General features: G+C 44.9%; 1 protein-coding gene across 4 annotated transcripts in view; it reads left to right on the forward strand.

The window, feature by feature from the left end:
* Positions 1–13,376, forward strand: part of ARHGAP10 (Rho GTPase activating protein 10) — a 376,879-nt gene that overhangs the window by 155,609 nt on the left and 207,894 nt on the right. For all 4 annotated transcript variants that reach the window (XM_027513410.1, XM_027513409.1, XM_027513413.1 and 1 more), the window contains 2 exons: positions 237–341; positions 9,494–9,623. In XM_027513410.1, the coding sequence (XP_027369211.1) occupies positions 237–341; positions 9,494–9,623 (235 nt within the window). The remainder of the gene's footprint in view (positions 1–236; positions 342–9,493; positions 9,624–13,376) is intronic.

Raw genomic sequence — 13,376 nt, forward strand, 5'->3', positions numbered from 1 at the left:
TCTAATGGCTCTGCTATTGAGGGAGAAATCGCAGATCCTTCATTCTTTTTTTATAGGGAACAATTAATGAACAAAATGCAGTTAGATTTAGTTGAATTCTAGTGACTTGCTTTGAATTATTTTCCATTGATAGAATCATAATGAGATGTGGGGAGACATGTGGCCGTTTTATTTTTTCCCCTGAGGGTTTGTGTGTGTGTGTGCGCACTAATGTTGTCTTTTCTCCTTTGTTTTAGATGCTGTCATTTTTTCAGGGAATGTTTACTTTCTATCATCAGGGCCATGAACTTGCCAAAGACTTCAATCACTACAAAATGGAACTACAGATCAACATTCAGAACGTAAGGAAACGAAAGCTCTCGCTTTAAAAAAAAGACGTTTGAGAGGTGTAGTTGTGATTTCTTTGGTGTATGAAAAGCCTTAGGAGCAGGCTGAGCTGTTGGTGCTGGGAAACCGAGGCTACGCTGCCACCTTCTGGTCAGTTCTTAGTATAACAGCTGCTCGCCCGCTAATGGAGGCTCAGGACACTGCCACCTAGCGGCTGCTTTTTTAAAAGACGAATTCATTTTCCATAATTAATTTTCCTCTCTTATTTTCCAAAAAGTCATGAAGTATGTTGTTATAATAAAATCTCACATAATTTGCCTAATTCCCTCCCCAATTTTCTTGAGATATAATTGACACACAGCACTGTATAAGCGGTACAGCTTAACAACTTACTAATTGCAAGATTATTTCCACTTTAGTTAACATCAGTCACCTCCTGTAGTTAAATTTTTTCTTTTTTACCTTGTGACGATAACGTTGAATGCCTACTCTCTTAGCAACTTTGAAACATGCCGTATAGTGATGTGACCTAGTCATTCTACATTTTGTAAGATGGTTCTAAGGATAACTTTTTTGTGTAATTCTAAGTTTGATCTGTATGAAAGACAAAACCGTCCTCCAGGTCTGATTTAAGGCATTTCAGTTGTAATCTAAATTTCTTCTGTTCCCTGTATGACTTATTTGACTTTTATTCCCACATAGGCTCTCAGTTCCAGTGGAATTTCTTTCCTGTGTTTTGTGCGTATTCACTAATATATTGGTGTTCATAGTTGCTGTTGGTCCTTTATTTTCCTGGAAGAGCTATACTGTCTGTTAGGTCTTGAAGAGAGATTTTTTAAAGAACCTAATCTGTTAAATGGGTTTCCCAGGTGCCACCAGTGGTAAGACCCTGCCTGCCAGTGCAGGAGGCTTAAGAGACTTGGATTTGGTCTCTGGGTCAGGAACATCCCCTGGAGGAGGGCGTGGCCACTCACTCAGTATTCTTGCCTGGAGAATCACATGGACAGAGGAGTTTGGTGGGCTACAGTTCACAGGGTTGCAAAGAGCTGGACACGATTGAAATGACTTAGCACAGCACAACATAATCTTTTAAACAGTATATAGTATGTGGTTTTGATCAGAAGGTGGTACATATTTTTCATTTCAAAACTTCAGTTGATTTGGGAAGTTGGAAGTCTCTTCCTTGAAAAGCTATTCAAGTTATGTTTAGTATTATGTCAAATGTTGTTGAGAGTATAGTGAGTGAGTTTTGGGACAAACTCCTAGTGCATCCTGAAAGACATACCAGGAGAAAGATGGGAATCTCTGTACTGTTCTTATAATCTTAGAAATTGAGAATGAGGGGTTTTTGTGTAGATCTTGTTTCTAAGTTATTTTGGTATAGTTCCCTACACTTGGGAATACAGATAATGAAATCTCTCATGTTTTGTAATTCATGTGTCAGTTTGTATTTGAAGATCGTACATTCTGCTGAGTCATATGACTAAGAGTCGATTCCTCCCTTCACCCCCACCACTCCACCCCCACCCCAATATCAGTGACATAACATAACACAGTTTAAAAATATGTCCCCGTGTCTGCGTGTGGGTTAGTCCTAACTTCAAAGCTGCCTCTGTCGGTAGAACACTCAGTCTAACGACGCTGGGATGTATCAGAAGACTTCTGCAGACCGCGGAATACAGTGTTGTGAAAAGCGTGTTCCATAGTTAGTTTAGAAGATGAGGTGATTATCTTGATTTTTTTGTTTGTTTTTTCTCCACTACCTGACTGTGTAACTGTGTCTGTAGCTCACCTGTCAAGGGCAGGGCTGGTCTGGATGAGAACCTTCAGGCAGAACTAACCCGTCATTTGTGTAAAATGAGGAGGCAGGCCCCCTTATTCCAGAATGAAGAATTTCAAGGCGGCCACGGTAGAACGTTAAATCCAGCGCCCAGCCACCTGCGTGCGGGCCTGGGTGACAGCTCAGGCACCTGCCTGAGGAACCGCCGGCCCTCCGGGTCTGGGGCGAGGTGTGGGGACACTTCAGCCTCTCCTGGGGGCTCCGGAGGAGCCGTCCCTGCAGTGCTCGCTTGTGTGGACCCCCGGGGTCAGGGGGCTATAGTTAGCTTGTTGCTGTGTAGGTGCTAAGCAGTGTCTGACTCTTTTGCGACCCCATGGCCTACTTTACACACCCCACAATAGTTGGAGAGAGAGTCAGGATTTCAGTGGGATTGAACAGTACTCAGACATGAACCACTGTAAGCAGAGCTTGAAGACAGGCTGCCCGTTGAAATGGTTCACCTGGCTTGTAGCCTTAGTCTATTTAGCACTTAGTGCACATACTTGGTAACCTTAATTTCCCACAAAGAAATGGGCAGAGAATAAGTTACTGGGAAGAAGCCTTTTCCTGTGTCCCCGGAGCATCAGGATCGTCCTCAGCCAGCTGCCCGAGAGCCCCACCGTCCCTGTGTGTGCTCCTCTGCCTTCTGTTCAGGCTCTTCCCCAGGCCGCTCTGCCTCCGCCTCACCTTCAGCATGGGGACACCTGACCCCGGGAGCCGCCGTGCTCTGCACTTGTGCTTCTAGCTCATTCTTTTCCCTTCAGCAAGACCAGCGCCCTGGAAACGCATGCCACGCACTCCGCCTCACCTGCGGCACCTCAGTAAGGTGCTGTTCTTAGCCAGCTGTCCCATCCCCTGATGATGCCAGCTTACGGTGTACTGGAGACCACACAGTACAAAAGTCCCAGCTGGGCAAGGGCAGAGGGCGGTGGGCAGCGCGAGGCAGTGGCACTGGCCGTACACGCCGCCACGTGGAAAATAGGTGGCTGGTGGGAAGCGCTTACATCACATGAAAGCCCAGCCTGGTGCCCTGTGACTGGAGGAGTGGGGTGGGGGCACAGGGCAGGGAGGCTCCAGAGGGAGGGGATTCATACGTGGTTATGACGGATGCTGAAGCTGAAACTCCCGTACTTTGGCCACCCCATGCGAAGAGCTGACTCATTGGAAAAGACCCTGATGCTGGGAGGGATTGGGGGCAGGAGGAGAAGGGGACAACAGAGGATGAGATGGCTGGATGGCATCACTGACTCAATGGACGTGAGTTTGAGTGAACTCCGGGAGTTGGTGATGGACAGGGAGGCCTGGTGTGCTGCAATTCATGGGGTCGCAAAGAGTCGGATGCGACTGAGCGACTGAACTGATGATTGATCCACCTTGTACGACAGAAACCAACGCAGGAATGTAAAGCAGTTATCCTCCAATTAAAAAATAATCCCAGCTGTGTGTTACTCTTTTTGTTTGTTTTTTTAAGAATCTATTTTTAAAATTTATTTTAATTGGCGGCTAATTACTTTACAATATTGTGGTGGTTTTTGCCATACATTCGCATGAATCAGCCATGGGTGTACATGTGTCCTCCATCCTGACCCTCCCTCCCAAGAATCTGCGTTTTGGCTGCTCTGACTTCACTGCGCATACACTTTCTCTGCTTGCTGATCGTGGCCTTCCCTTTGCAGTGATTCCTCTCGCTGTGGGTCCCGGGCTCTGGAACTCAGGCTCTGGAGTGTTGGCGCACAGGCTTAGTTGTCCCGTGGCAGGTGGGATCTTCACGGACCAGGAGTTGAACCCATGTCCCCTGCACTGGTAGGCAGATTCTTCTCCGCCTGTACCACCAGGGAAGTCCCTGTTTGGTTTTAATCGATGTATGAGCTGTGCTCAGTCACTCAGTCGAGTTTGACTCTTTGCGACCCCGTGAACTGCAGCCCGCCAGGCTCCTCTGTCCATGGGATTTTCCAGGCAAGGACACTGGAGTGAGTTGCCCTTTTCCTTCTCTTGATGTATAGTGGATTTAAAATGTAGTGTTAGTTTCCTGTGTCCAGCAAAGTGATTCGTACATAGATACAGGTACATTCTTGTTCAGATTCTTTTCCTTTATACATTATTGCACGACATTGAATATAGTTCCTCACGCTGTACAGTAGGTCCCTGTTGTTCGCCGGTTTCATGTGTGCGTGTTAAGTCGTTTCAGTCGTGTCTTACAAAACCCATGGAGTGAAGCCCGCCAGGCTCCTCTGTCCCTGGAATTCCCCGGGCAAGAATACTGGAGTGGGTTGCCATGCCATCCTCAGCGGATCTTCCTGACCCAGGGATCAAACCCACATCTCCTGCAGTGGCAGGTGGGTTCTTTACCGATAGTGCCACCTGGGAAGCCCTTTATGCATCAGATCAGATCAGTTCAGTTGCTCAGTCGTGTCCGACTCTTTGCGACCCCATGAATCGCAGCACGCCAGGCCTCCCTGTCCATCACCAACTCCCGGAGTTCACTCAGACTCATGTCCATCGAGTCAGTGATGCCATCCAGCCATTTCATCCTCTGTCATCCCCTTCTCCTCCTGCCCCCAATCCCTCCCAGCATCAGAGTCTTTTCCAATAGAGATGTGTATCTGTTAATCCCAAATTCCTAATTCATCCCTCCCCACTTCCTCTTTGGTAAGCATAAGTTTCTTTTCTATGTCTGTGAGTCAGTTTATAAGTAAGTTCATTGTATTATACTTCACGATTCCACATTTAAGTGATAAGATGACAGTTGTCTTTCTCTGATTTACTTATACTGTGTGTGTTTATGTGTTGAAGGAAACGTACCCAGGTGTTGACACCAAATCTTAGAGTTAACTATCTCTGTTCTATAATGTTAGAGATAATTTTGGTCAACTTTTAGGTATTTCCCTGTAGTAAAAAATGGAAAAACAGTTTTATAATTTAAAAAAAAAAGGAAAAGTTACTTAAAAGTAGAACAACCTGGTTTTCCCCACCTAGTTTCACCTTTTCTGTAGTAAAAATGGTTAGACCTTTTTTTGAGAGAGACTAGTCTTTTTCCATGTCCCATAATCTAGAGTAATTGATGGGCAGCAAAAAAGAGCAAGATGGCTTTTAAAAATTACATTTTTTTCCAGAAGAATGTAAATTGCGTCAAAATTAAAGGATATTTTAAAAAATTAATTAAAAACATTTTATGATCTCTATCCCCGGAGAGACTAAAATAGAATTCTTCTGGAAGAAGTAGAACTGGAGAAATTTTAGGGTTCTGGAGTCCCTAGAAGATACTAAGAGCAGTTAGTAAAAATTTATGGATACACACACACGTGTTTGTTACAGTTTTGAGAGAAGAGTAGAACACCAAAATAAACTCTGTGACAAAAAGAGAGAGAGGTCGGAAGTGGTTGTGAGAAACACGGACGTGATGGTTTCTGAGGGGGAGCCCGTCTGTGGTCACTTTGTAATCCTGTTTGCCCCTCTTCTCGCCTCCAGACAGCGCTGTTCATGCCCTCTCTCTGTTATAGTGTCATGATTAGCTTTTATAATCCCCCCCCCAAAAAAAATTAAAAATGTACTTTCTCTTTCACTCAGATGTAAAGTAATACAATTGTAGTTTTATATTGAAGAATCTCTTCTTTCCTTTGTTAGAGACTGATTGTCACTATTGAGAGGCTTAATTGCAATGAAAATAATAATAACACTTATTTTGTTACCACATGCCATGTGTTACCAAGTGCAATTTGTTTACAATACAAATGTGTCATAACATTTAGTCTTCAGAAATGTCCTGTGATATAGATCTTAAAATTCCTACTTGGGCAAGTGAGGAAAGGAGGAAAGACAACTTCCTCAAGTCATACTGCTTTAAGGCCGAGTGGCACTGGGACTTGGGCAGGCTTATCCCAGGGCCCAAGGTCACTGATTTCAGACTTAATGTTGGGCTAGAAATAGGTTCACTCATGGAACATCTGGGTCAGTAAATACAGGAGTTGGTGGACATCCTGCCCTGGCCATTGGGCTTCCTTGGACCTTAACGGTTTCTGGCTGACATAGGCTTCCCTTTAATGGTAAGAGCTCAGACTTGGGTACGGGTGGGAAGCCTCAGCTCATGCCTGCCTCTCAGCAGTTCTAACCTGCATTCCCCTCGTCCCCGTGGAAGCTGTCCTTCAGGTGTTTAGACTTGATCACCTGTTGGCCTGGCTTCCATCGCATGCTCCTTCTTACCTGGCCATCTGCCCCTTCATAAGGCTCTTGAGGGGGTGAGTTGGGGATGCGGTGAGGGGTATGTGTGGAGAGCCCTGCCCCTTCTTTTCTGTTTAACTGTTTGGGGAGGTTGCTAAGGCAGGCTCAGGGGACCTACCCCTCATGTTTTACAGCTCCTTCATGAAACCCTCCTCGTATTTTTAATTATCCTCTGTCTTCTTTTGCTCTCTGGATGAGGTCATAGGGCCAGGATGAGAAAGCTTGAATGAAAAATGGCAATCTGAACTTGAAATCGGCCTTTGCTATCTGCCTGTGTGTGCTTTGTGCGTGGTCAGTCACGTCTGATTCTTTTGCGACCCCAAGGGCTGTACCCCACCAGGCTCAGAGCTCTGTCCGTGGGATTTCCCAGGCGAGAATACTGGAGTGGGTTGCCATCCCCTCCTCCAGGGGATCTTCCCGACCCAGGGATTGAACCCGAGTTTCCTGTATCTCCTGCATTGGCAGGCAGATTCTTTACCTCTAGTGCCATCTGGGAAACCTTGCTGTCTGCCTGTTAAGCTTTATTTCTGGGTCAGACTTGCTGTGAGCAGTGCCTTCTCTCCCCTCTCCGCCAGTTTTGTAAATACTCTGATGTATTTGAATTCCTGCTCAGTCCCCGCTTTGAATCCTCCTCCCCCCAACAGGTAATGTAATAATATATTTATTATGAGACTTAAGACTCACCAGTTTTGAAGTGTGTGTGTGTGTGTGTGTGTGTGTGTGTGTGTGTGTTTAACCAAAGCATGCAAGGAAAGGAAATACAGCAATGATGTTTTATAAGATCAGAGATGCTAGACTCTGTCATAGGTTATCGTGAGGATTAAAGCACTGTAAACTGATTTCGCAGCCTGCTGTGCTATAGTTCACGGGGCCGCAAAGCGTCGGAAACGACTTAGAACTGAATGACCAAAATCTCATGTGACCTAGTAATATTTATAGTCTAACATTGTTATTATTCGATGATCTCTTCCTGTACACCTGGAATTTAGAACCAGAAATTGCTAGATTCCAGGCACTGTTCTCTTGCTGTTGCTAAGTTGTGTCCAGCTCTTTTGCAACCCCATGGACCATAGCCCACCAGGCTGCTCTGTCCATGGGATTTCCTAGGCTAGAGCACTGGAGTGGGTTGCCACTTCCTTCTCCAGGGGATCTTCCTGACCCAGGAATTGAACCCACATCTCCTGTTTTGCCAGGTGGGTTCTTTCCCATTGAACCTCCAGGGAAGCCCAGCCATTCTATTACTTGGGCTCTGATTTTTTTAAATGTAAATTCATAATTTACCTAAAATGACACATTAAAAATATAGCTAACCTTTTCCCTTCCCGGTATAGAGTCACTGGCCTCGGAGGCAGGAGGGCAGTGAGGGTGGGAGGGTACAGAGGCAGAATGCAGAGGAGGGGCTGGAAGATTGAGAGGATTGGCTACATCGGGTGGATGTGTGTGTTGAGCAAATAAGTAAATGTATCGGGAATACTGCGGAGAAGGCGATGGCAGCCCACTCCAGTACTCTTGCCTGGAAAATCCCGTGGACGGAGGAGCCTGGAAGGCTGCAGTCCATGGGGTCGCTGAGAGTCGGGCACGACTGAGCGACTTCACTTTCACTTTTCACTTTCATGAATTGGAGAAGGAAATGGCAACCCACTCCAGTGTTCTTGCCTGGAGCATCCCCGTGGACAGAGGAGTCTGGTGGGCTACAGTCCCTGGAGTCGAAAAGAGTTGGACATGACTGAGCAACGGAGCATAGCACACAGGAAAATGAAACAGGAAGCGGCTAGAAGGGGTCCCTACCGGTCAAATCTAGGACAGTTTGAGCATTAACTTAAATAATGAGAGTTTTGGATACAACTCGTTAGGTTAATAGCAGTGTGTGTGTGTGCACACACGTGTGTGCTAGCATTTGCATATATGTAGCGTGCACATACGTGTGTACATGTGTATGTGTATATATTAGACACAGAGATGGAAAGAAGTGAGAGATGGGGAGAATCTCTGTAAAGTGACAAGGTGACTAAAATTAGGGTATAATTAGCTTTAAGATGCGGCAGGAAACCCCAGAGCATAAGAAACGGGAAGGCGAGAGATGGCCACCAGCAGGTGAGTCCCACCCTCTCTGCAGCCCCGTACATTTTTAGAGTACATAAATGAATTAAAAACAACCTCTCAGCTTGTGTTTAAAATAAGCCTCTGTTAAGTTTCTCCTTTACAGTCTTCATTTATCAGACTTCCCATCCCCCTCTAAAACTGGACCATTCTAACATTTTTCTGCATTTAGAACCCTTGGTAACCCCTTTCATTGTAGGGAGGAGAGAGGAGGAATTTCAATAATAATTTTTCATCTCAGCTCCTCCACAGTTTCACATCAGCAGTTTTTCGGTATTAATACAATTATTTTTGAGTGTAGATGAAAGAAATGTCCGGAAACTTGGTGGTGCTGACTCGGCAGGTTTGCCTGGTAATTTTGTCACTTCACCTTGCATGTCCGTTGGCAGTCTAGCCATCTGACAGAGATATTGACATCCCGTCTCCAGGGCTTCACAAATGTGATTTGCCTCTTTAGATATCAAAGACATTATTCGTAGGTGAGATTTCTTTCCCCCCTTCTTTATTCTGTGAAGAAAGGTCATTTTCAAGTGCAATTACCACAGCCTGGGAAAAATGACACTGAGTTTTAGTAGTTTGCAAAGTAGAATTAAGTTTTTTCAGATTCTGAATACTTAGATATATTGCTGGTAATGAGTCAGATTGATTGTTGCAAACGAAAGACTTCCTTTTATGGCCTATATATATATATATATTTTTTTTTTTAAACCTAAGATTTAATACTATTGTGAGACGTGCAGACATGAATTCTTATGTTGAATAATGGAATTATTCTTGGTGTTAGAAATCTTCCAAGTAAATAACCTCTAGTAACCTTTGTTCCTATATGTCTGTTAACTACTTAACTAGTTTTTTTCTTTGCACAATAATCTCAACAAAGAAGAGACAATGGAAAGGATGTACACGTTTTGAGAAGTTGGTAGAAAAATGCTACAGATTTAATTATAGCTATCCAGAGACTTGAAAATGTACATAAGTTCATTTTTAAGTCCTTTTAAAACTTATACGTGTTTCTTAAATCCATTTCAGACACGGAATCGTTTTGAAGGAACAAGGTCAGAAGTGGAAGAACTTATGAACAAGATCAGACAGAATCCCAAGGACCACAAACGAGCAAGTCAGTTCACAGCGGAGGGCTACCTGTATGTGCAGGAAAAAAGTAAGAGACTCTCCCGCGGTGGCGACTAACTCGTTAAAAATTATTAAAAACTCTCACTGTAATCACTCTCTGATATTTGGGAGTAGTTTTTCCTACCAGTTTCTTTGCTGTCTGAAGGTGTAGGTTGCAGTTTGGCAGGGAAAACACATTCCTTCCCTAGGGGGAGAATGCTGAGATTAGGAACTCTGTGAGCACCCTGCTTTCCAGCCACAGCCCACCGATTCTCCGTCACACTTTGTTAAAATTTGCTTGCAAGGGAGAATGACTTGGTAACATCTGAAAGCGAGGTGGGTATTAGCTTTTTCCTCTTTTCTTCTCATCCTTATCATTAACACCAACACCCAGCCACCCACATACTCATATGCACCTGCACCCTCTCCCCAGAGCCCTGTTCTTCTGTGTTGAAGTCAAGAAGGGCAAATGTCTCTCCTGCTTTCACGTCACTTCTTGTGTGCTTTTTCTGAGATCGTTTTTTGTCCTTGTTAAAATTACCAGGGCAATTGCATATTACTATGAAAAAAAAATTCTGGATGACATGCTAACTTACCTCCCTGGATTTTCAGCATTGTTTTTCTCTTAGTGAACGTGCAGTGTGTGAGTCAGTCAGTCAGTTCAGTCGCTCAGTTGTGTCCGACTCTTTGCGACCCCATGAATTGCAGCACGCCAGGCCTCCCTGTTCATCACCAACTCCCGGAGTTCACTCAGACTCACGTCCATCGAGTCAGTGATGCCATCCAGCCATCTCATCCTCTGTCGTCCCCTTCTCCTCCCGCCCCCAATCCCTCCCAGCATCAGAGTCTTTTCCAATGAGTCAACTCTTCGCATGAGGTGGCCAAAGTACTGGAGTTTCAGCTTTAGCATCATTCCTTCCAAAGAACACACAGGACTGATCTCCTTTAGGATGGACTGGTTGGATCTCCTTGCAGTCCAAGGGACTCTCAAGAGTCTTCCCCAACACCACAGTTCAAAAGCATCAATTCTTCAGCGCTCAGCTTTCTTCACAGTCTAACTCTCACATCCATACATGACCACTGGAAAAACCATAGCCTCGACTAGATGGACCTTTGTTGGCAAAGCAATGTCTCTGCTTTTGAATATGCTATGAAGGTTGGTCATAACTTTCCTTCCAAGGAGTAAGTGTCTTCTAATTTCATGGCTGCAGTCACCATCTGCAGTGATTTTGGAGCTCCCAAAAAATCAAGTCTGACACTGTTTCCACTGTTTCCCCATCTATTTCCCATGAAGTGATGGGACCGGATGCCATGGTCTTCATTTTCTGAATGTTGAGCTCTAAGCCAACTTTTTCACTCTCCTCTTTCACTTTCATCAAGAGGCTCTTTAGTTCCTCTTCACTTTCTGCCATAAGGGTGGTGTCATCTGCATATCTGAGGTTATTGCTATTTCTCCTGGCAATCTTGATTCCAGCTTGTGCTTCATCCAGCCCAGCGTTTCTCATGATGTACTCTGCATATAAGTTAAATAAGCAGGGTAACAATATACAGCCTTGACGTACTCCTTTTCCTATTTGGAACCCGTCCATTGTTCCATGTCCAGTTCTAACTGTTGCTTCCTGACCTGCATACAGGTTTCTCAAGTGGCAGGTCAGGTGGTCTGGTATTCCCATCTCTTTCAGAAATTTCCACAGTTTATTGTGATCCACACAGTCAAAGGCTTTGACATAGTCAATAAAGCAGAAATAGATGTTTTTCTGGAACTCTCTTGCTTTTTCGATGATCCATCAGATGTTGGCAATTTGATCTCTCATTCCTCTGCCTTTTCTAAAACCAGTTTGAACATCTGGAATTTCACGGTCCACGTACTGCTGAATCCTGGCTTGGAGAATTTTGAGCATTACTTTACTAGTGTGTGGGATGAGTGCAATTGTAGAGTATCCTTATTTTGAAATTAAAGCAGCCCACGATGCCTTCAGACTTTGGACAGTGTGGTCTTACTTTAATGATGAGGCTGTTGCGGTTTACCTCCTCAGCTGTGGAGCCTGATTGCCAGTTAGGAGGAGGAGTCGTGGGCTTCCCAGGTGGTGTAGTGGTAAAGAATCCTCCTGCCAGCGCAGGAGACGGAGGAGACTAGGCTTGGATTCGTGGATCAGGAAGATCCCCTGGAGGAGGGCTTGGCAACCCACTCCAGTCTTCTTGCTGGGATAATCCGATGACCAGAAGAGCCTGGCGGGCTGCAGTGCGTGGGGCTGAAAAGTCAGCCGTGATTTGGGGACTGCACGTGCACACACAGGAGTGGTGTGTGAGAATGTTCCTGTATTTCCTGTTTCCCTCCCCTCTGCCCTTAACTGTAGTTAGGCTGCTTTAGAGTTTTCATTTGCCAAGTGTGACTCTTGCAACCGGATTCCCAAACTGACCAGTTTTGTAGCAGAGAGACTCAGGGAACAGCCGCGTGACCGGGTGTTCCTGTTACTTGCAGTGGGGAGACTGGTGGTCCTTTCTCCACTTGCCCTTCTTTAATCTGGGCTTAGTCTTAGTGTCTCATGAAGGACAGTTACTGGCATGGCACAACTGTAAATTTGTTTAATTTTTTTTAGTCTCCTCCCTCCCCCCAAAAAAACAAAACTGAGAGGCAGTTTATTTTTACAAATGTTGGTTGAATGGCAAAATCGTGTCATTTCTAAAGGTGCTGTCAGGAACAACAGCTACTGAGCTGTGTATAGAGTGAATATTTCATTAAAAATTTTTTTTACTTGAGTATATATATTTTTACTGGAGTATATACTTTTTTTTTTTTTTACTGGAGTAAAATATATGTGTTATTTTACAGCAAAGTGAGTCAGTTATACATATGTTTGTTTTCTTTTTCATATTCTTTTCCATTGTGATTTATCATGGGACACTGAATACGGTTCCCTGTGCTATGCAGTGAATGGGACCTTGTTTATCCACCCTATGTATTACTAGTTTGCTAATCCCAAGTTCTCAATCCTTTCCTCCCCCCTTTAATTTTTTTAACCTTTTTAACAGTCAAGTGAAAAATGTCACAAGAATCTTTTTTCAGACTTATAACTGTTGGTTAACTTACTGACTTTGAGAGAGATGGGGCTGAAATTGGACTGAAAAAACCACAGTGACAGAACTCTTCACTTTTTAGCTGTGCTAAACTCTCTATCCATCTTGTTTTATTTAATGCATTAAGAACTCCTATGAATTGTGAGGTGCTGTTATCACCCCGTTTGCCAGTGAGAACACAGAAGCACTGGGGGATTAACAGCGCTCCTTCGATCATGCACCTCCTCAGTGCTGGAACTGCCCGAGACGAGAGTCTGTGTTGGGCTTCCCTCGTGGCTCAGCTGGTGAAAAATCCGCCTGCATTGCGGGAGACCTGGGTTCCATCCCTGTGTTGGGAAGATGCCCTGGAGGAGCGGACGGCTATTCACTCCAGTATTCTGGCCTGGAGAATTCCATGGACAGAGGAGCCTGGCAGGCTGCAGTTCATGGAGTCGCAAAGAGTTGGACACAACTGAGCGACTTACACACACACACACACACACACACACACACACACACGGCTGCAGTTCATGGAGTCGCAAAGAGTTGGACACGACTGAGCGACTTAAACACACACACACACGAGTCTGTGTTACACCCTCTCTGTCATATTGCCCAAAACTTGGACGGCATGAAAAGCTGTCACTAATCTCTGCGCTTAGGGCTGGTTGAGCGGGGTCCGGTGAAGTCAGGAGGGGGTGGCAGCTTAATCAGTGAAGCACCTTGATATCTGGGCAAGAGATTC

This window comes from Bos indicus x Bos taurus, chromosome 17 (assembly GCF_003369695.1).
Source record: "Bos indicus x Bos taurus breed Angus x Brahman F1 hybrid chromosome 17, Bos_hybrid_MaternalHap_v2.0, whole genome shotgun sequence".
NCBI lineage: Eukaryota > Metazoa > Chordata > Mammalia > Artiodactyla > Bovidae > Bos > Bos indicus x Bos taurus.